General features: G+C 37.1%; 1 protein-coding gene across 4 annotated transcripts in view; it reads right to left on the reverse strand.

The window, feature by feature from the left end:
• NLN (neurolysin) overlaps positions 1-20,741 on the reverse strand; it is a 37,253-nt gene that overhangs the window by 14,767 nt on the left and 1,745 nt on the right. For all 4 annotated transcript variants that reach the window (XM_075138298.1, XM_075138300.1, XM_075138299.1 and 1 more), the window contains exons 2-6: positions 11,660-11,916; positions 9,019-9,167; positions 3,458-3,565; positions 1,874-1,976; positions 986-1,146 (exon numbers count right to left, since the gene is read on the reverse strand). In XM_075138298.1, coding sequence (XP_074994399.1) covers positions 986-1,146; positions 1,874-1,976; positions 3,458-3,565; positions 9,019-9,167; positions 11,660-11,916 — 778 coding nt within the window. The remainder of the gene's footprint in view (positions 1-985; positions 1,147-1,873; positions 1,977-3,457; positions 3,566-9,018; positions 9,168-11,659; positions 11,917-20,741) is intronic.

Consider the following 20,741-nt stretch of genomic DNA (forward strand, 5'->3'; position numbering starts at 1 on the left):
AAGCCTGTTTGCAAATTTCCCTCTTTTGCCACCCTGACAAGAGTCAGAGAAAGAGATCTGAAACACAAAACCCCCAGGCCCTGACCTAAAAGTGGTGGAGGATCCTTGAGAAGCTGAAAATGTAACTGTGTTAACCTCCAGTTCTGGAAAAGTGAGATTTCTCAGGGAAAAACCTTTTTTCCAAGCACTAGGTTTGAAGATTGTCCCACGGTTTTAACAGCAAATCTCTTTAAGTATGCTGACAGCTGACATCTTGCAGAATGTTCAGTTCTTGGTGCCATTTTATCTTATCTTGTACTCTTCACATTTCCCAGCACTTCAAGTACAAAAGCTCAACTCTGCAGTTGTTCTCTAATGAATGGTCAGTACCATTGCCTGAATGACATCTCTTCTACCCTTTTCACCATTTTTGTACATATCTAGGTGCCTGATCTCATCAGTATCAAACAAATTATTTGTGAAATTATTTCTTCTTTTTATAAGGCATGTTTCCAGCTATTTTTCAGCTAATTAAATGAATCTTTTATAAAAATTAGGGTTTTTTTAACATCTGATTAAAATTCTTATCAATATGCAATGCATTAATTTAACATTTAATCACCTGTATTTCATAATTAAAACACGTGCTTAAATAACCCCTCTCATTCTGAAGAATCCCAAAGTACTACAGAAGCTACAATCAGATGTCCTTCTCTGGGAGGAAAGTGCCAGAACACTGTAAGGAAATTTGGCAAAAGATCAAAATCCTACTTCTATTTACAGCACCACTGAAACTTTAAGATATGTATACACAGAGGCGGATCATCAACTTCTAAGGTCTTTAGACATCAGAATAAACTGGAGCAAGGAACTGTTAAAGATCATACTGATAAGTTTTGATTTCATAGTATTAGACAATATGTAGAACTCAAATCTAACATTTGAACGTCCAGCTCCACTTTTCAACTCTGTCATTACCCTGTAGAACAGTCAATATATGACATACCTCTTTGCATCTCGAGTTAAAGGCAAATTCCATTTTTCTCCTGGTTTCCGAAATGTAGCACTTCTTCATGACAGGAAAATAATGTGGATACTTTAAAGTAATTTTATATTTGTCTTCCTCAGTCTTCTCTAAACTCTTAATTAAGTCATCAGGAAGGCCTTCTATAGAAAAAAATTTAATAAACAATGTTTACCAGAATTACCTACTCCCCTCTCTTTTTCGTGAGATTGTTGCATTTGTTTTGCTGCAATCTAATTTGACATCAGAAATCTCCATGGAAATATAACCCCTCTTTTTACAACTATTTGCTAAAACTTTTTCAAATCACAACCAAGCAAAATAAAAACTGGAAATGCTTGTGAGCAAAAGAGAAATATATGTAAGGCTACCAGATAAAACTGAATATGACATTAAAAAATCTCTGATGTTACTAAAACACATTTTATGCCATGCCCTTCAAGATAATGAATCCCCAAATTCTCTGTCACATGAAATCTCTAGATCAGTTTAAATGATTGAAGTAGCTAAAATATATTGCAGGACAGAAAAGTTTTTCCAATAATTGCAATGAATATAATACACAGGGGGCTGCCTGATGGTGGAGAACTGAGAAAAGAAGCAGAGAAGAGTAAAGTTATGAAAAAAAAAAAAGTAGGACAGATATGCTAACTTGATGCAAGGTAAACACTTCAGGAAGCACAAGTCTATGAAGAGATCGTAAACATCTGCATTCTAAACTGACTTTGGGGAAGGATTAAAAAGGAAACGGAGAAGACTGGAAAACAGTCAGAATTTCACTTGATCTAACCATCATTCACTAGGCCAAAAACGATAACTCCAGTAAAACTGGAAGGTTGAAGAAATGGAAAGAGGAAGCATACTACTCACCCAGTTCTTCCTTGGAAAATACAAGAAATGTGTTTTCCTCATTCAGGTTTTTGTTAAAGTCTATACACAGCTCACTCAATCTTTTCTTCATCGTCTTTATTTCCTGTATGGGGTATAAACTAAACTTAGTGGAAAAACAAAAATCAAACTTGGCAATTACTATCCTCCACATAAATGGTATTTCACTTTTTCCAGCCAGGCTTTCTATTAGCCGACAGTGAATACAGATCAGCAAGTAACACACTGCATGTAGCATCATACTTCGCTCTCCCTCAGCCTCCCTTTTATCTTTCTTTTGGTCCTGAGCAATATTGTTGCCAATGAACCCTGGGTTGGGGCTATTGCTCTGACAACATTTCTCAGCTCAGAGGGGACTGAAGACACAAACACGTTCTCTGACCAGCATTATGTGCTAACATTCAATTATTTTCTTTTATTTGAAAAGCCTAAATTACAATTTTAAGTGTAAAAATATCCACTAAAATAAATGAGAATCAAGGGAGTAAAAATGCATGCAATCTATTGAAAAACACTCCTTTGGAATTGTACCGGTATGACAAAAAGAAGAGAATGCCCACACAAGACAAGACCATTCCAAAACCTGTTTTCAAATCCTGATATTCACGCATCTGAAACATGTTCTAATATATCTCATAGCATGTTTCTGCCCCTTACTGTCAAGTTCACATAAACACAGTAGTTACCAGTAGAAGAATACACACCAAATAAAAAACTTGGCAGAGACTATAATTCGTCAAGTTTTTACTTAAATGTAATTCAACTATTGCCTCCTTATAAAGTATTTCAAAATTCCTACAGAGGCATCAGTTGCCCTTAAGCAATGCAAATACACGTGAAACTGTTTCCACTAACTGAAGGACGTGGATGAAGACTTACTATTTTCTACAAAGAGTATAGTCTATTCAAGAGTCATAAATCCAGATTGTTATACAACATCACTCAGAATTTGAAGGGAATTATGTCAGCATCTCAGATACTGTCAATTTTACTTCATGATTTTCAGAAGTGAGAAGTGCTTTTATATGCTTGAGTAAATCCTCCCTTAATGGAGCCAAAATTCTCAGCGCGGCTTGTGCTCCCTTTAAGCTACCTCAAGTTTTTTTAGTCAAAATGGTAAAATCTTGGACACACTTTACAACATTGGTTAATAACTGAAATTAAAATAGCTGAGCCTTTGTAACAATTACACATACTTCTGAAGCTTGGACTCACAAATAACATTTTTGAGAGGTCTCTTGGCTAGGAATCTATCTAATTTAGGCACTCATTGTAATCAGAATATACAACAACACTCTTCCAGATAGGCTTCTTTTACTCTGGAAGGCTAGGAGAGGTGATGCATAACACCTCTATCCACTGAGTACCATGGGTGTCTAACAGATTAATTTAAAAACCTGAAGGTGATTGAAGGTTAAAGGATGGATCTGGAACTAAGAACAGTTAAGATTAGAGCATTAATTAAGCAGGTCCAAAAGCACAAAGTTCAAATATATGCTTAGTACAGCTATACAACCCTTCAACAGTTTGTCACCTTTGCTTTATAAACTAATAGTCCATATTTACATTCTGCACTTCTTTAGGAAGATGGAGTCCATTTCTTTTTCCCACTTGAACCGATTTCTGTAGATACCGCTTTGTTTCAGGCTTTACATTTTCAAGATCACAGGTTTGCTGAAATGACAGTATAGAATAGTTGAATTTACAACATGGTGTAAGAAACATACCAAGTATTACAAGCATCTGAACAGAGCTGTTCTTTAGAATACCACCATAGTGAAAAAAGAACATCCTGGATTTTAGTGTGAAGGATTTTCCAAAACCAGTTACTTTATACAATAGTATTCTTATATTGACGTAGCATGGTTTTAAAATAATTTTCTTTTACTCGAGTATCTCTGCACATTTACATGCTGTCATAAGGCAAGCCCTTTTAGTTTATAGTACAGTGCGCTTAAGCTTTTCCTGTAGAGAGAGCTTTCCTACACATACTTAAAGAAAATCAGTGCTATAAGGTAACATTGCACGTTAAAACTTGGAGGGATTAAAAAAACCCCAAAAGATTAGATATGTCACTGAAGGTTATCAGATGGCATAAAATTTGAGCATATACATCTTCTCTTTCAGAACAAATCAATCAGTGACAACAAATAAAACAGTATTTCTATGTCTGGTTATGCCATTATGAAGATTCTTGAATGGTCATTTTCTAAAGCAACCAACATTAAGAGACAAGATACTGGTTGTAATAGAACATGGATCAGTCCTGTGGGGGTCTTCCTTCAAACTGACTACAGCATAACTGCTTAATTCAGAAATTTGCCATTTTGTCCTAAATTGAAAATAATTCTGTATGCATTCTAATTTTATCTTGCCTCATCTAAAAATGAACATTTAAAAAGAGATACTAACTTACAGTCCTTCTTAAAAAGGACATATCTTATTTAAGTTCAGCTTCAAATATAAAGCTGTTGGAATTAGCTCTGACTTGTCTTAACAACCCTCTCATCGGCTTACCTACATACAATTAATTCTTGACTAGCACCTCTGAAAAGTAAGGATGTTGAAACATGCAAATTTTATGAAAGAGTTACACAACGGTGTACAGCTGTCAAATAATGACCTGCCAGTGCAAATTACCTCTCAAACAGAAAAAATAAGACACAGGAAGCTAGTTGTATTCCAAGAGAAAATAAATAAGAATAAAAACTCTGAAACAGATATTTTTCCAACTGCCATTTAAAAATAATCCACACAACAACACATAAATAATGTCTACTCCCACCAGTGCCCTACATATAAGATTAAAAAATTAGTGGAAATTGGTTTTTAGGACCATGAAAAAGCTTAGAACAGTTTAGCTTTGTTTCTACTCTGCAAAGTGTCACAAGTCCCAGTAGCATTATGCTACAGCAGGACTGCTAAGAGTTAGTACAATTGTGCCTAAAACTCTTATACATATACCAATAGTCGATATGCAAGAATTTCTAAGTCCAGTGAAAAAAATGACAACAATCACTTCACTTTATGATAAACTAATTTTTCTAAAGCAATAGGCAGATTTAACTTAGTTTACCAATACTGTCATATGATGAAGGGTGAATATTTTTTCTTTTTAATATTATCTGTTTACAGGTAATTTTTAAAAGAATCTATAGTCTCGTGAAAGGATGATCTAACTACTATAGGTCACCACACAGCTAAAGTCAATGATAATTGAGCCATGTGATTGCATGACGTACCCTTCACCATGGCTATGATTTTTTTTGCACCACTCGGCCATCGCTTTTTTTTTTTTTAAAAAATAAAAGGATGTAAATGGTGGAAAGTAAGTGAAGAAAATTACGCCATCTGTCCTCTCCAAGTCAAACCTCACATCTCCATCGTCATTTGTGATAAATGCATAAGGCAAGCCACACAGAATATTTCCCAACACAAAGATAAAAAGAATGCCATTACACTACTCCCTGCGACACTCAGGCTTCCTGCTGTGCTTCTGGCAAAGAATACTCCCTGAAATTCTGCATTTTCATGAAGATCTTTATGCTACCAAGCACTACATCTGCGACTGTCAATGCTGTAATACTGAGTACAAAAATATTTGTATCAATCACAGTTTTCACATACTGTTTTTCTACTGATCAACCCACAATTCCAGGGTTCTTTTTTCTGATCTAAGACTAGTGTGATAGAAAAAGCACGACTTCAAAATGACAGAGATGAAAATGCAGATACTGTCACTACATTAACATTTATATTGTGCTAACTGTGCTGCAAGACTCAAAAATAGAAAGGCTGAGAAAAAAATTGGAGTACTCTAATCCCTGTAAAAAGACACTGCTTTTATTACAGTAACACTAAGAGCAGAGGATTGTGAAAAGTGTCACTGAGTTATTTAAGCATTGTGAGGGATCTGCCAGCATATGGGCATATCCTGAAAATCTCCTGGGCGCAAACCCAGCAACGATTTTAGGCAGAAGAAGCAAATTCACAAACACTAATTTTAAGCCCTTAAAGCCAGCGAATATTGGCTCCTTCTAAAGCTAAGAAAGAGAAAGATTCTTTTGGGAAAAAGTATGAGAAAACTAAGTTAGTGTTCTTCATCCTTCTCTTGATGACTATACACCTCTCCATACACTTCAAAAGAAATGAATGTTAAATAGCTTCTAGTCTTAACATTAGCCTTTGTGAAGTTTATCTGCATCACAAACGTGCTTAAGATAAGGATGATACACGTTCAAAAAGACCTGTCAGGTCTTTAAGGATAAGCAAGCGTATAAACCCTCACAGGCACAGGCACCACGCGTGCTCTGTGGTCATCTCTGAACTTGGGTCTGGTCAGGATGGTCTATGTCATCCTGTGTTTCTTTGATGAACAACTTCCACAACAGAAGTGCTAATTTCGAATATACTACACACATGAAATTTTGGAACTTTCCAGAAGTTTTAAAATGGTCATGGTTGATGATTTTATATACCATGCCATACTTATTTTGGACAACCATGCTACCTTATTCCATGAAGAAATCTTCAGGCAGAATAAGAAACAAAACCTACTTAGAATACCATGAATAAGAACTGTAGCAGCTGTTTACATCAGGCTGAGTTTCCTGCAGGCATGTGGGTGGAGAAGATTGGCAACATTCTTAAGCATGCCTCTGCTAGCCAACATGTGCAGATGTTAGGAGTAATAACATTTAAAATGATAGTTTCACTAACAAATTCACCTTTATTCCAAGTTTCAGACCCGAAAATAAAAGTTTTCTAAAGAATAAGATCTGGAGCATATTCAACAACATAAATTTATGCAGGAATTTTTCCCCCTAACGTGTGGGGAAAAGAAAGAGACTAGATTATTTTCAGGTTTTGTTTTTTTTTTAATTAAATTCAAAAACCTCACACATCTTCCACCATCAACAGTTCTTAAATAAAGCAGAATTTAGAAAGAATACTAAACAGTTGTTAACTTAGAGAAGTTTAGTCCTCGTTAAAGGGAGCAAAAACATTCAGGATGTCACTGAGATCAAGCACATTTACTCATCTTTTAGTGGACTGACTTTTATAAATAACATGGGAGTGCGAGGGCCCTCATTCTCCCCATTGCATTTTAATCTGGTCCCTGGGCAGGGTCATGAAACTGAATTCATATACCTGAACAATTAAGTCCTCAGTGAGGCCATGAAAAACCTGATTTAATAAAAATGTTTTACTGGCTCATTTAAACCGATAAAATTATTTTAGCAAAACATTTCTGTTTGTGGAAGTCCTTTTTTTCAGATGCTCCTGGAACCTGATTTTTCAACTAAGAGTTTCTAACAGGAGAATGCATTAGAAATTTAACAAAAATTAACACGAACTTTGTGATTTGGAAGTAGCAAGACTTGGTCAGTCTGGCACTATTGGCAATTTCACATCTGTTCTACAGCAAAAAGCTGCTACTACTTTCGTAGTTATTATGAAGTCAACAAATACTTAGAGGTTGCATCTCTGGAAAACTAATACTAAAACATGCTTGCATGCTGGAATTAAGCCAAGAAAAATCTCTCAAAAAATTAAATGGAGATTTAAGCAAAAATTATAACTGTTATAAAAGCCAAGTATTGCTGCAAAGGAAAATGAAGTAGGAAAGCATGAAATGAAAAAGATTTTTAAAAAAAGATTATAAGAAAGTAATGCTAGCAAATAACAGCAATCAGTTTTACTAACTACTATCAGAAATTCCTGTAAATTAAAAATAGATAGATACACAGATATGGCATATTAGCCCTAAGTGTATCTGTGTATATTATACTGAAGAGTGGGGAAAATCACAGCAATTAATAATACATATCAAACCATTTAATTAATAGCAACAGAACAGGGAAAAAAATCAACATAAAGCACAGAGGGGAAAAAAAAAATCAACATAAGGCATTATCTGCCAACACACAACAGAAGGTCCTCAAAATGGGGCTATTAAATACCTCCACAAACACATAAACAAGAATACCCAGCTAAAGGAGAACATCTGAAAATGTGCCTAGAAAACACAGCAATAGAAGACAATGGTATTGGAAGGCGCTGTTGTAAGGTGCTGCAAATATTATTCTGGTTCCCAGCCAATGCTGCAAAGAGCACAAAGAACAATTCCAAGAAATAGGGCTCCAATATATTAGCAAGGTTAAAAATCGGTGGGGTTGAAAGGGAAGACTCATGTCTGAAGCATGGACAAATGTATGCACTTTAGTTTTCACATTAGATAGCTTCCTTGCATTATCTTTAAATTACACTTTTGGAAAATTATTACTAAATGTCACTAGATGCATTTGAATAAAAACAAATGTTCTTCCTGTTTGAGCTACAAAATAAATAGAACAAATGAAGAACACAAGATACCTGTAGGTGCTCAATTAGAAGGCAAGCTAAACAGAAACACAAAAGGGATAGAAACTAGTTCAGCAGTAAACCTATCTTTTGACTTAGTTTTATTTTGAGGTTTAAGCAACATAGGAGGAGGACTATACAATGTAGCTGCCTATAATTAGCAGATCAAATGAGGTAATTTCAGAGGTCACTCCCAGTTGTATGTTCTCATTACTTTCATAACTTAAAACTCAACTTTAAAATTTAAAATTCTCAACAACTTCAATAAACAGCAATTTTGGACACAAATTCAAAAGCAGTATAAGCCAACCTAAACACATTGCTATATTGCCTCTCTTCTCCCCCCTGTTCCTTGTTGATGCTCTGAGCAAACGAGTTCAGGGAGCTCAGCCAGCAGAAAACAGTAACATTTCTTTTTCCTGGTGGGTGTCCTTATGCTAGTTTAGCTTCCTTGTACCAGCTCATTGGAAGATTAGACAAAAGTCAAAGTCATTGCAATGGAGAGGGAAGGATACACACGTCGACATGAGAGGCAAAGAGTGGGAGCACCAAGTTACACTGGCTTAAGTTTTTGTGGAACCACAGCCGTTTTGTATAGCAGTGTCCCACTGGAAAGATTTGACTGGTACAGGCACAGGGGAAACACACACAGTGATGGGGATCTTGAAAAGCGCTGTGGATTCTAACTGCTTTAGAGAGGATTTTTTCAGTGCTAGAATTTTATCTACATTTCCACAAGTTATGCAGCTATCATTGTGATTTACCTGCAAATAAACAATCTTCTGAAACACATCTTCTCTCATGCTCATCTCCACATCAAAATTTGAAAGCTTTTTGTCAGCTTCTGTACTGGCTAAGCGTACCTCTTTGTCAGGTGAGACATGCTGGGGAAAATCCAACATGCTTCTTTCCACTGTTTAAATAAAAGACAATGAACACTTACACAGAAGGCTAGAAATGTTTAAAGGATAAGGAACTTCCCCCCTTCTGATATTTATAGAACTGATAAGAAACAAGTACCCAAAGCAACGTGACACTTCAGATCAGGTTTGAAGCAAGTAAAGTCATTATAGATAATGTAAAAATGAATAGGTGAAAGGACAAAACTGCACACCATTATAACAAATAAACATTTTACAGAAACTATCTACTATCCAAGCCTAATTATCTCATCTTCTTACTTCTACAAAATCGACTGAAAGGTGTATAAATATGATACATGATTTTTGAAAGACCAACCATTTGTAAATGAAGACTGACATTGTTTCATAGCTGGCACAGATGCTTCCATGTTAGCATTTAAAGTGAAAAGCTCTGAATCTTTCAAAAAGGACCATCTGTCCTGAAGTTATTTTTAAACTATTATGAGAACAGTGTCAAATCCCCATCTTCTCTTCTGTGTTTAAGGAGAAACAATAAGGCAAACATAGAAGATGCTGTCTATGTATTCTGAACTTCTAGAAATGAGAAGCTGAGTAATACTACTTTTTTAGAATACACTTCTGACATTAAGTAAATCCTTGCTTATTAAAGGAGTATTGCATTTTATAATGACATTGAATAGAAATGCTAAAATAGAAATTAATCATTATGACCATCTGAATTAACTTAATTCAAAATCAATTATAATTTCACTGCCCTTCACCTCCCCAAAAGCACATTTTAGAGTAACAACATTTTAGGATCATTTAAAGCTTTGTAATTTTATGTAATCTGAGGTTGTTTTATCAAATCCTGAGATACTCTCAGCCCTTTAGAAACCTTTGGAATGCAAATATGGGCATACGGTCCTTCTTGAACTCTGCTGGAAACTCCCCCCCCCTCCCCTCCCCCCGCCCCCGTCCTCATGCCAAGATGTTTCAAAATGATGAAGTGAGTTTTGGGAGCTTCCAAGTGAATTGTAAGGCCTGTTGTCATCTGTGTCTTTTCAGATAACAAGTTCCAGTTACTGGGTAGGTCTTTCACGTACATGTGAAAAGGATACACAGGCCTTAAAAATCCAAGGTTCTAATGGAAGTCTTGCTGAGGTAATACATCCTTACCATACGCCATGGGCTGTTTCACAGGTAATCATGCAATTTCACATACAGCTTTGAAGATTAGCATTAAAAGTTTAAATATGACCCACTACTGCAATAGTATGTAGAGAAAAAAGTACATCTTGGAAGATGCAAGTCTTGGTGGCTATGCTGAGAAGTTGATGGCCACTGTTTTTTGAATCAAACATAGATTTTCCTTCTAATTTATTTTAAAGCAGAGAGTTTTATACCTTGGTGAAAAGGCTTACAATAATTATACCAAATAGATTGGTACAATTAACACTGGATCTGACAGGAAGCTGTTTGGATGAAGATTACTCAGTCTTTCTGCCAGCATCAATTCCAGGCAATTCACTGGATGTGCCTAAACTGTAATTCTAAGTAATGTGAAAGCCAGACTAATATTACAGTACAATCATATGAGCTGCGGGCTGCTTTTTTTTGCTAAGTGAAGATTTTGCTCCAAGCCAAGGTGGCTGTTTTCAGCACTTCTGTTGCTCGTGCAGATTTTTTTGGAGGATTTAAGAGAATTTGACGTTTTATTACACTGACTACTTTTTGAGAGTCATGCAGCCACCATTTGATAGGTTTTTCAAAACAAAGCTACCCAAGACACATTTTTATTCTTCCCATCTCCTCTGACTGACAATTACTAACAAATTAAATGAATGACCTGTGTTTGATGATTAAACTCCATCCATGTATTGGCATGTCTTGGTAATTCATTCAGAACAATCTAGATGTGACTGCATGACCAACACCTCTCCCTGGATTCTTCAAGGCCTTGTAGGCCATAATATAAAAGTGAGCAAGTAAGGCAGTCTTCTTTCAAAAAAGCGTTCAAAAATTCCCCCATTCTCAATGATCACATTTTCTCCTCTAGGAGCTTATCAACATTTCCATTGTTCCATTTAACTTGCTTGTCTCAGATTCTGCAGTGTCTGAGAAAAGCACTGCTGATCAGGTTTGAGTGTACTACGCATACCACAAATGCTGTAGTCTACACTGTTGCACATCGTCCTCTAGTGGTTGTACGCAGTTGGAAAAGAAAATATAACTCTGTGGAGCCTCACATGCAAAAAGAAAACAGTGACCAATGCAGTTCTCTGGATCCATCAAAGAGATCAACAGCAGAGTTTTGCTAATCCTTATTTTTGTCTCTAGAATAAAGCAGCAGAACTTTGTAGCTGATTGTGTTACATATTGCTGAGAGGTCCTGAAAGATTATTATGACCAGAGGACCCTTGAGAGGCCTCTACACATTCTACGTAAGAACAGCATGGATCAGAATTGTATCTCTTCTCAATGTTTCTTTATGTGCAGATGGAACGCCCTATGGAAAGAATCACAGAAAAAGTATACTAACCTGCGTATTCCACTTCTATATCTGCCAAGGCCCGTACAGTATTTTCATGTGTTACTTCTCCAATATCAAGCATCCCAACACTGTCATATACATACTTTGTCTTCCTGATTAGTTCTTCTGTTCTTGTTCTAATTTGCTCTGGTGACAGGTCCCATCTCAAAAGGTTTCGGCCTGATGCTATGTATGAAGAAGCTTTGAGCTGGCTAGCGATTTCTGCTCCTAATGTCATTCTCAAAACAAGCCGTGGTCCAATGGACCTGAAAGTATAAAAATTATCTTAGTGTAGCAAGATTCTAGTTCAAGAGGTAGTTTTTAGTAAATGTTAAAAAAAAGCAACAGACCTTTAACAATTACAGAATATTTTTAAAAGCAAGAACAAAGTCCTTTTTACAGCCATAGCTTGTCCAGCAGGACCATACACAGCCATTACTCTTATCAATTACGTCTAATTTTAAATAAATCAGAGGTCTAACTTCTACCTTTTCCATAGAGAGGATGAGTAAGTGCGGATAGGGATAAAAACTTTGGAATTGACAAAACCAGACAGAGTAAGTTACTATTCAATCTTTTAAGAAAAACAGAATTACGGTTACTGAAACTCTACAAAAACAGATAGTATTTGCATTTTTGAAATAAGGAATAAAACCCACATAGTGATTTGTAGATTATAAAGGCCAAGAACTGCAAAGATGCACAAAGCAAGGCACAAAAAAAAGTAATTTAGTCATGTTCATTATAACAAATAATTTTATATTTATACAAGATGTCTGCTACAGAATCAGCCGTGGGAGGAAAACTTTTAGTTCTTACTCACTTGAAAATTTACTCCTTTAATTGTTGTGGATTTTAAATAGACTCAATTGCCAGAAGAAGAACATAAGTTTAGTGTAATTTATGTGCTGTTAATCCTGATTATATAAATCAACTATATTTCAGCTTTAGCTAGCAGAAAAGTTTACATATGTAACAGATCTTAGTGTGCTGTGCAATCAATGGTTGCCTTTTCACTAATCTTTTTGACAATATTTAAAAAAGAAAAAACGTGACTTGGAGCAACAAATCCAAATATAAGTTAAGAAGATACTGGCTTCAGAAATACAGGCTTCTACCCTCCCACCCCAACAAACCAACACTCAATTGGGTTGTATAAAGGAGAAGGATACAGACTCAGGCAACTGATTGAGTGGGGCTAATAGAAACCCACACAGTCAACAAGATGTCCACCTGGCAACTACATTAATAGCTCAGTTATATATGAAGTAATTGCTGAGGAAGGTGATAATTTGATGGTAATTAAAAGACAGCTTGCATTCAAGGAGCAAAACTTGCTGCAGTGTTTAGTATCATAGGAGGATCATAGGAGTATCACAGGAGGATCTTGGCTGGCAGAGACATACTATCTGTCTCCCTATTTCAGTCGCATAATTTAAAAAAAAAAAAATCATGTTGTTATGGTAATAATGACAACTTAAAATTTTCAACCATAACTAAAAAAATACAAGAATACTCACAAAGACCTTGCTACGAAAAGGGATGTTTACTTAACACTATTTTATTAGTTAAATACCTTTTTCTCTTAAAAGCCACTGTACCTGTATTAATTTTATTGCAAAACCAGTCTGGTATGTGCATAAGTGCTCAGATAGGTTTTTGGCATACAATGCAGGGAACACGCATAAAAGGATAGGCAATTTTAGCCTGAAGGAAAAACAAAGCAGACGAGTGAAATGCCAACAATCTTAAAAGAGCCGCACGCAGGGCTTCTGTTTGAAGGCAAGACTTCTGTTAAAAGTCTCACTCGTCCATAACAGGAATTCTCTAGAAATAGGCTAGCCAAAATTATTTTTATGCAAAACAAAAATGAAAGACAACATTTCTATCTACACTTTATGTTGAGAATTTTTTTTTTCCTTGTTACCAGTTTCTTCAAATCCTGCCATATCAGTGTAGGCAAGATGTTTACTTTTCCCTTCTACTGGTGTATAGAAACATCAATGTCCAGCACATTCATGATTTAACTCTGAAAATGAAGCCTGAATAAAGAATATTCATTCCACCTCCGTTCTACCTCTCTGATACCAACTCAGTTCTGACATTAATGCATTAGTAGCGGAAACTTTGAATCTCAGTTAGAAGTTTATGATAAATGAAGCTACTTCCATGAAAGCAAAAGGTTAAGTATTAGCATTCTCAGAATGCATTAGTTTCCCATCCCCCAAAACCACTGAACTCTACCCTGAATCTACAAATCCATTAAAGAACAGTACTTCATTAAGTCATGAACGGCTTCCCACTGGACTGTCCTATGTCTAGTTTTTCACACATTGCTAGTGCAGCTCTAGTACAACCTCATGGGAGCTGAAGGGGAACCTCCTCAAAAGTAAGTTCAAGGCTCTGAACTCCACCCCTCCCCTCCCCCCCTGAGAACATCAGAAAGAATACGAAATGTGCCAAATTAAGATCAAAATAAAAGTAAAATAGAATCAAAGGAAAACAGCCTGAACAATAAAAAGCAATGTGTGAGTAAAAATACATGCACAGGTGAAATCTTGGCCATTTCTTTCATGGCTTAGTATTTCATATTCTTTGTCTACATAAAACTATAAATAAATAAATTCCCCAAACTCCATGTATCATACTGCCATAAAATGATAATTTACTAACTTTATCTTATTTGTTCAAGAAAGAAGCAAAGAAACAATGACAAAATTAAAGATTAAATGGACTATAAAGAAACAAGAAAGAAGAGTATAGCTAAAATAGTATGACTGTTTCAAAAATGCTCTGCAACTACACTCGTCATGTTATTAGAGTGAAAATACTACAGTAAATTGTATCACTGAGGGAAACTTTAATTTCCCAGATATAAACTGGAAAATAAATTCTATTAATAATGGTAGGAACCAGATGCAACAGCAAACAGCTTCCTTCAAATAGCAACTGAACCAACAAGATGCAATTGTTATTTTAGGCTTGCTTTTGGTAAATGGCAGCAACGTTATAGAAGAGCCAACCATTGCTTCGACTGAGCAATCAGAAGTTGATTCAGTTTAAATTAGATGGAAGGATAAAAAAATGTAGGTCTGTAAATAATACTACATGTATACTGCAATTATGCCGTGTGGCCATGGGTAGACTATTGCTAATACCTGAACTGACTAGTTCAAACTGTTTTGGATATTACACTCAATTTTCTGCAGTGCAGTGTAGAATGGTAGACATATCTAAACAAGCCTGGGTTAAGGATAAGGTTTGTGTCCAGCAGCAATATTGCCTCAAGATATTCCTCTTCTTTCCCATTCCTCCCTCTGCTGCTCATTTCTGTCCCTGTACACATCAATGACAGCAGCGTAACTGTTGGTAGGGTACTTCCAGTTTTCAAATTAATCTTCACCTAAACAGTATTAGTTACAATGACAAGTGTAATTTTACAGAATAAAGTGTATTAACAAATGTATTTCTGGGAAACATATATACAGACCAGTTCATTGAACTTGCTAACAGATCTGACAGTTCCATGTAGCCACACAAAAACCAGAGTATATCAGCTTCACATAGGATGGAAAACTGTATTATCTGCTGACAAAAGATCTGGGATAACAGCTTCAGGGGTAAAGTGGAAGCCAAGATTTTAAAAAGAAGAGAGAGAGAAAGACAGAGAGAGATATCTCAAATTCAGGTAACTGAGTCATCTTCTAGTTTCTAAATACTCTAATGGCAAATAAATACTGCTGCACCTTATGTATACTTCAGGGGACATTCCTACAGATATAAGTAAGAGCAGATTTGCAAATCACAGTGAACACAATGAACAACTTTCTCAATCAGTAATTTACTGTATGAAGCTTTGTAGAAGCTGCCACTTTCCAATTAAGAACAACAGTAAGACCATTTTGGTCCTTCTATCTTTTGAAACAGCAGATCTTAGCTAAACAACACTTCCTAGTCTTACAGGCTGCAGGAGAAGCAGCGCTGCGTGCCGGATGCCAGCACTGTGCCTGTGAGGACCATGTTCCCCGGGTACCTGCCATAACACTCGCAGGGGCTCAGTGCTTTGACTCCACCTAGCGCCCTTGTCACAAAAAAGGCAAAGCAAAAAAACAGACACTAAGGCAATATAAAAACTGACAGTTTGCCTCAGGACAAATTATTTAATACTCGGATAATATGCCACATGTTGGCATTTCCCTGAAAGTAAGACTCAAGTACTAACAAACAAATATAAATGATAGCAGACAGGCATGGTTTAAGAAAAGCTTTATAACAGTCACGCCTCCTATGGAATGGAATGCCTTTTTTTTTTTAATACAAAGAAGTTAAAAAGCATTTCAGAAACAAACCACAACGAGTATTCAGCAGCATTTAATATAATGTAAGATACATTGCAGTTGGTCTGTGTTCTCAGGATGGATTTTAAGACAGAAATTTAATAGGCTAAAATCTTTGTATTAGTTAGAGATCCTTAATTCTTGCTTGAATTTTAAATATATCTCCATACTGTTTTGACTCACAGTTTCAGACAAGAAGTAATTGTATATTTTACAGTAAAGCAAGGACAAAATCAAGCAAAGTAAGCAGAGGACTGCGTAACCCAAGGCAAAAACAAGAATGGGGGGAAAAAAAAAGTCCAAGACAGGACAAGCAAAGCACAGTTAAATAGTTCAAAAGCTAATCACCAGGCAACATTATTTCAACTGAGCCAAAGGAATGAGACTACAGCTCCACAATATAAGTCATCACTTTTTCCAGCTGGACAAACACATTTGAAGTCCTTGTTACACTTCGCTTCTGAGTCCTTTCATCTGTTTGGCTCTTGAAAGTGTACAGAACAGTGAATACATGCGTTGAATTCCTGAGCCATTTTCCTTAGAAAAGTACTTGGCTCTGGGTCATGACTGCGTTTGGCACAGAGAGATCTCATTATAGCAAGAGGATAGTACTTCCTGATTTAAAACTCCATTAACTGCCGTTAGAAACTGTTTTTTTTCTTAAGCTGCATTTGAAGGAATAGAAGAAAATCTAGCACCTTTGAACACTAAACCATTAATTTTGTCACTCGACCTTTCAGAAAAAAAGGATTCTCTGCAACTTAATTCACTTAAGTGAATACATTGATTGTACTCCTGTAATAGATATACTTCTAGCTCTTCAGATCAATGTGAGCGAGTCAAAAAAGCTGCAAGTTACACAAACATTTTAAAATCTTTATTGATACATACATTACCCTCAGTGTTGCTTTTATGACCTTACTATCTGGCAACAAATGTTTACCAGTTCTCTGATAGAATTAAAATCAACAGCAGAGTAATTGAAAAAAGCACTATATGGCAACTAACAGAAAATCCAGACCTTAAGAGGGAACTCATACATGTGCATAACATGTTACGATTCACTGACATCCTCTCCCTTTCCCCCCAGCCCCCTCCAACAGTCTTTAAACAAAAGGAATTTGGAAACTGGTCTGATTGACTTTCATAAGAGGAAGTGATTTCCACACAGTAGTCTGGAGTGGAACACATAGAAATGTCAGGGTACTGTTTCTGCAGTGTCTGATCTCTAAAATTACGGTATCTGTGGTTCTAGGGAAAAAAAAACCCAAACAACCAAGGAAACCCAAACCAAACCCCAAAATTACTAGGACTGCTAAACTAGGCTTCAAACCCATTCTGTGAACTGAATCCATTCTGTGTCACAGCAAACCTCCATCATAGCACAACTTGCTTGGAAGATTTTAGGAAGGAAGGTGAGAGACTTTTCAACACTTGCAGGCAGACAGTAAGTGTACTACACTGAATTTGATGCAGAAGGTGCTCATTAGGGTTATCTTATTGTTTGGTTCTACCATCAGGTGAACCATGGAAACACAGTGGGGAAGAAATACTGCTTTTAAGGCCCTACAGCTCTCTCGGGTGCTGCTGCATAAGCGTCTATCATATATCTATCATGCCAGCAATATAAACAGCAGGTAAAGTACATGCTATTTTGTGCAAACACCACACACTATTACTGCCAGGATAGTTCAGTACTTGAATGCAATCAGCTAATGCATAAATCAGAGCTTATTTACTCCAACTAAAAAAGAAGTGGTGCTGCAGGACAGAGAAAACTATTGAGGAGGGTTTGTAAATGCAAAACGTTTCTTTGATTTACATGCAGTTAATCAGTTCAGCCTGTACCATGGAAATACCCTTTAATTTCCCATTGATCTTGAGTCTCATACAGTCAAAGCTATGAGAAATGTTCTTTGCCATCACTACTTAGTTGGAAAACTCTATGCCTTCATAGCAGATGATGACCTAATCTCACTTACTTGCACCATTTTAAGTCACTGTTCTTCTTGGGAAGACAGTGCATTATAGCATGCCATGATTGTTTCAATGCTTGCAAAATCCCAGACAGCACTCTGTGCTACAATGTGCCTGCTCAACACCACAAAACAGGCAAGCAAATGAAACCTGCTTTCTGCTCTGGCTTTTGAGTGAACAGTGACTTAAAAACACTGAATGCTTCCCAGGCTGGTTCCAGGCTACATGAAAGATCATTCCAGCATGATAAGTACGGCCAAGAACTTCACTCATTTAACACTCTACAGTAGAAATAAAAAGGGTCCCTATTAAAGACCGTACTCTCTTAGAGATGGCATTTTGCTCAGAGACAAGTAATCCCCCCCATCCTCACCTTGCCTTCCCTAATCTAAATACATATAACATATACTGGAAAAGACATAACTCAGGAAGAGATCAAACACAGTTTTAGGAAGCAGTTTCAATGTAAAAAGGTATTACAGTAAGTTTACAGATGACACGAAGTTGGGTGGGAGTGTTGATCTGCTCGAGGGTAGGAAGGCTCTGCAGAGGGACCTGGACAGGCTGGATCAATGGGCCGAGGCCGACTGTATGAGGTTCAACAAGGCCAAGGGCCGGGTCCTGCACTTCGGCCACAACAACCCCAGGCAACGCTACAGGCTTGGGGAAGAGTGGCTGGAAAGCTGCCCAGAGGAAAAGGACCTGGGGGTGCTGGTTGACAGCCGGCTGAACATGAGCCGGCAGTGTGCTCAGGTGGCCAAGAAGGCCAACAGCATCCTGGCCTGTATCAGAAATAGTGTGGCCAGCAGGAGTAGGGAGGTGATCGTGCCCCTGTACTCGGCACTGGTGAGGCCGCACCTCGAATACTGTGTTCAGTTTTGGGCCCCTCACTACAAGAAGGACATGGAGGTGCTGGAGCGTGTCCAGAGGAGGGCAACGAAGCTGGTGAAGGGCCTGGAGCACAAGCCTTATGAGGAGCGGCTGAGGGAACTGGGGTTGTTTAGCCTGGAGGAGGCTGAGGGGAGACCTCATCACGCTCTACAACTAAGTGAAAGGAGGTTGTAGTGAAGTGGGTGTTGGTCTCTTCTGCCAAGTAACTAGCCATAGGACAAGAGGAAATGGCCTCAAGTTGCGCCAAGGGAGGTTTAGATTGGACATTAGGAGAAATTTCTTTACTGAAAGAGTGGTCAGGCCTTGGAACAGGCTGCCCAGGGAAGTGGTTGAGTCACCATCCCTGGAAGTATTTAAAAGACGTGCAGATGAGGCCCTTAGGGACATGGTGTAGTGGGCATGGTGGTGTTGGGTTGACGGTTGGACACGATGATCTTAGAGGTCTTTTCCAACCTTAATGATTCTATGATTCTATACTTGACAAATTTTTGTACGAGATCATGTGAGACAACTGTTTTTGTGTTGCGAAGTCCCCAATTCCTAGACTGTTCTGAAAGATAGTACTAAATGTTCATCTTATCTTACATGCTTTCCAAGGTACCTGACCCTGGCTCCTCTAGAAGAAAAGACAGACTTTTGAACTAATCCAAACCATTTAAAGGAATCTTTCCAAGCCAGGCATTTCTTCCTTTATAGAGAGAATGACAGAATAGGTATGTCCTCAAAAGACATTAATTGCATTATAGTGTGGTCCAACTGGTGCTCCATGGGTCAAACTCAGTCCACAAAATGCTTCTGAGCCCACCATCTTTGTCTCAGCCAGTCCAGGGAATAATTTTGTTCTGCAAACTGTCTAATAAGCAAATTGTTCTTCTGGAGCCTGCTGTGGTTAGAAAGGTGGCAGCTGTTGTTTTGACCACAGGAAAAAATTGCTGCTGCAGTACACAGAGGAGGTTGTGCAGTTCATGGAGCACAGGGGAAGGGAAAAATGTTCCAAGTGTCCTGTCTGGCCCTGAGGTGTTGACCTGACAGTGTAATGACAGATTACGCACATACTATGATGATGAGTATGAAATAAGAAAGTGACTATGAAAGTTCTTCCTGTTTCTTTGCCTTCCAACGTCATTCCTCCTCCTGCCTCTGTCCCCCAGCCGCAGTTTCTTGCTGGTTTACTTCCTCATCAAGAGAAAAGCCAGTGTTCAGAGTTTGTTTCCAGTGATGGAAATCTAAAATTAGATCTTAAATATAAATTCTAGTTTTTCCAGAGTTCATGTACATATATTTTCCTATTAAAAAACTGATTTTGGAGATTTTCAAAGAAAGACTCCAGAATTCAAGAATCCTAGGGAATTATTTTAGGACACTGAAATTATTTAAATCAGTGTGTCTACTTTTATTCAGATTTTTTTTCCATTTCTAAGAATATCCTCAAAAAGTAAACAGACTACTGTGCTTACTTAACTAATCTACATCTTAGCCTGCCTTTTTCCATGCATTTTATTGAACTCTATTTTAATCTTTGAGTCTTTTGCATTCCAATAGAAAAAGCATTTAATTGGAAATAGCCTCCCTCCCAAAAGCTGCCTATTTTAACCAAAAGAATCAAACCCTTACTGTAGTTTTATTCAACAAAAGGCATGATACTTGAAACTTGCTAAGAACTGTCATTTTTATCTCATGTTAAGATGCCCTTGGGAAAAACAGAACCTGAGAATCTTTGCTATTCAACATTTCTGTGACCAATTGATTAACTTTTGAAAGTCAGAGGTCACTATTCAAGATCACTCTCTTTTATGAAACAATTATTTGGGCACACTCAAATGACTACTGGGGAGAAAAAAAAAAATCACAGTTAACAAAGTGCAGTGATCATTCCCTCCTGTACG

The sequence above is a fragment of the Calonectris borealis genome, chromosome Z (assembly GCF_964195595.1).
Source record: "Calonectris borealis chromosome Z, bCalBor7.hap1.2, whole genome shotgun sequence".
In the NCBI taxonomy this organism is placed as follows: Eukaryota; Metazoa; Chordata; class Aves; order Procellariiformes; family Procellariidae; genus Calonectris; species Calonectris borealis.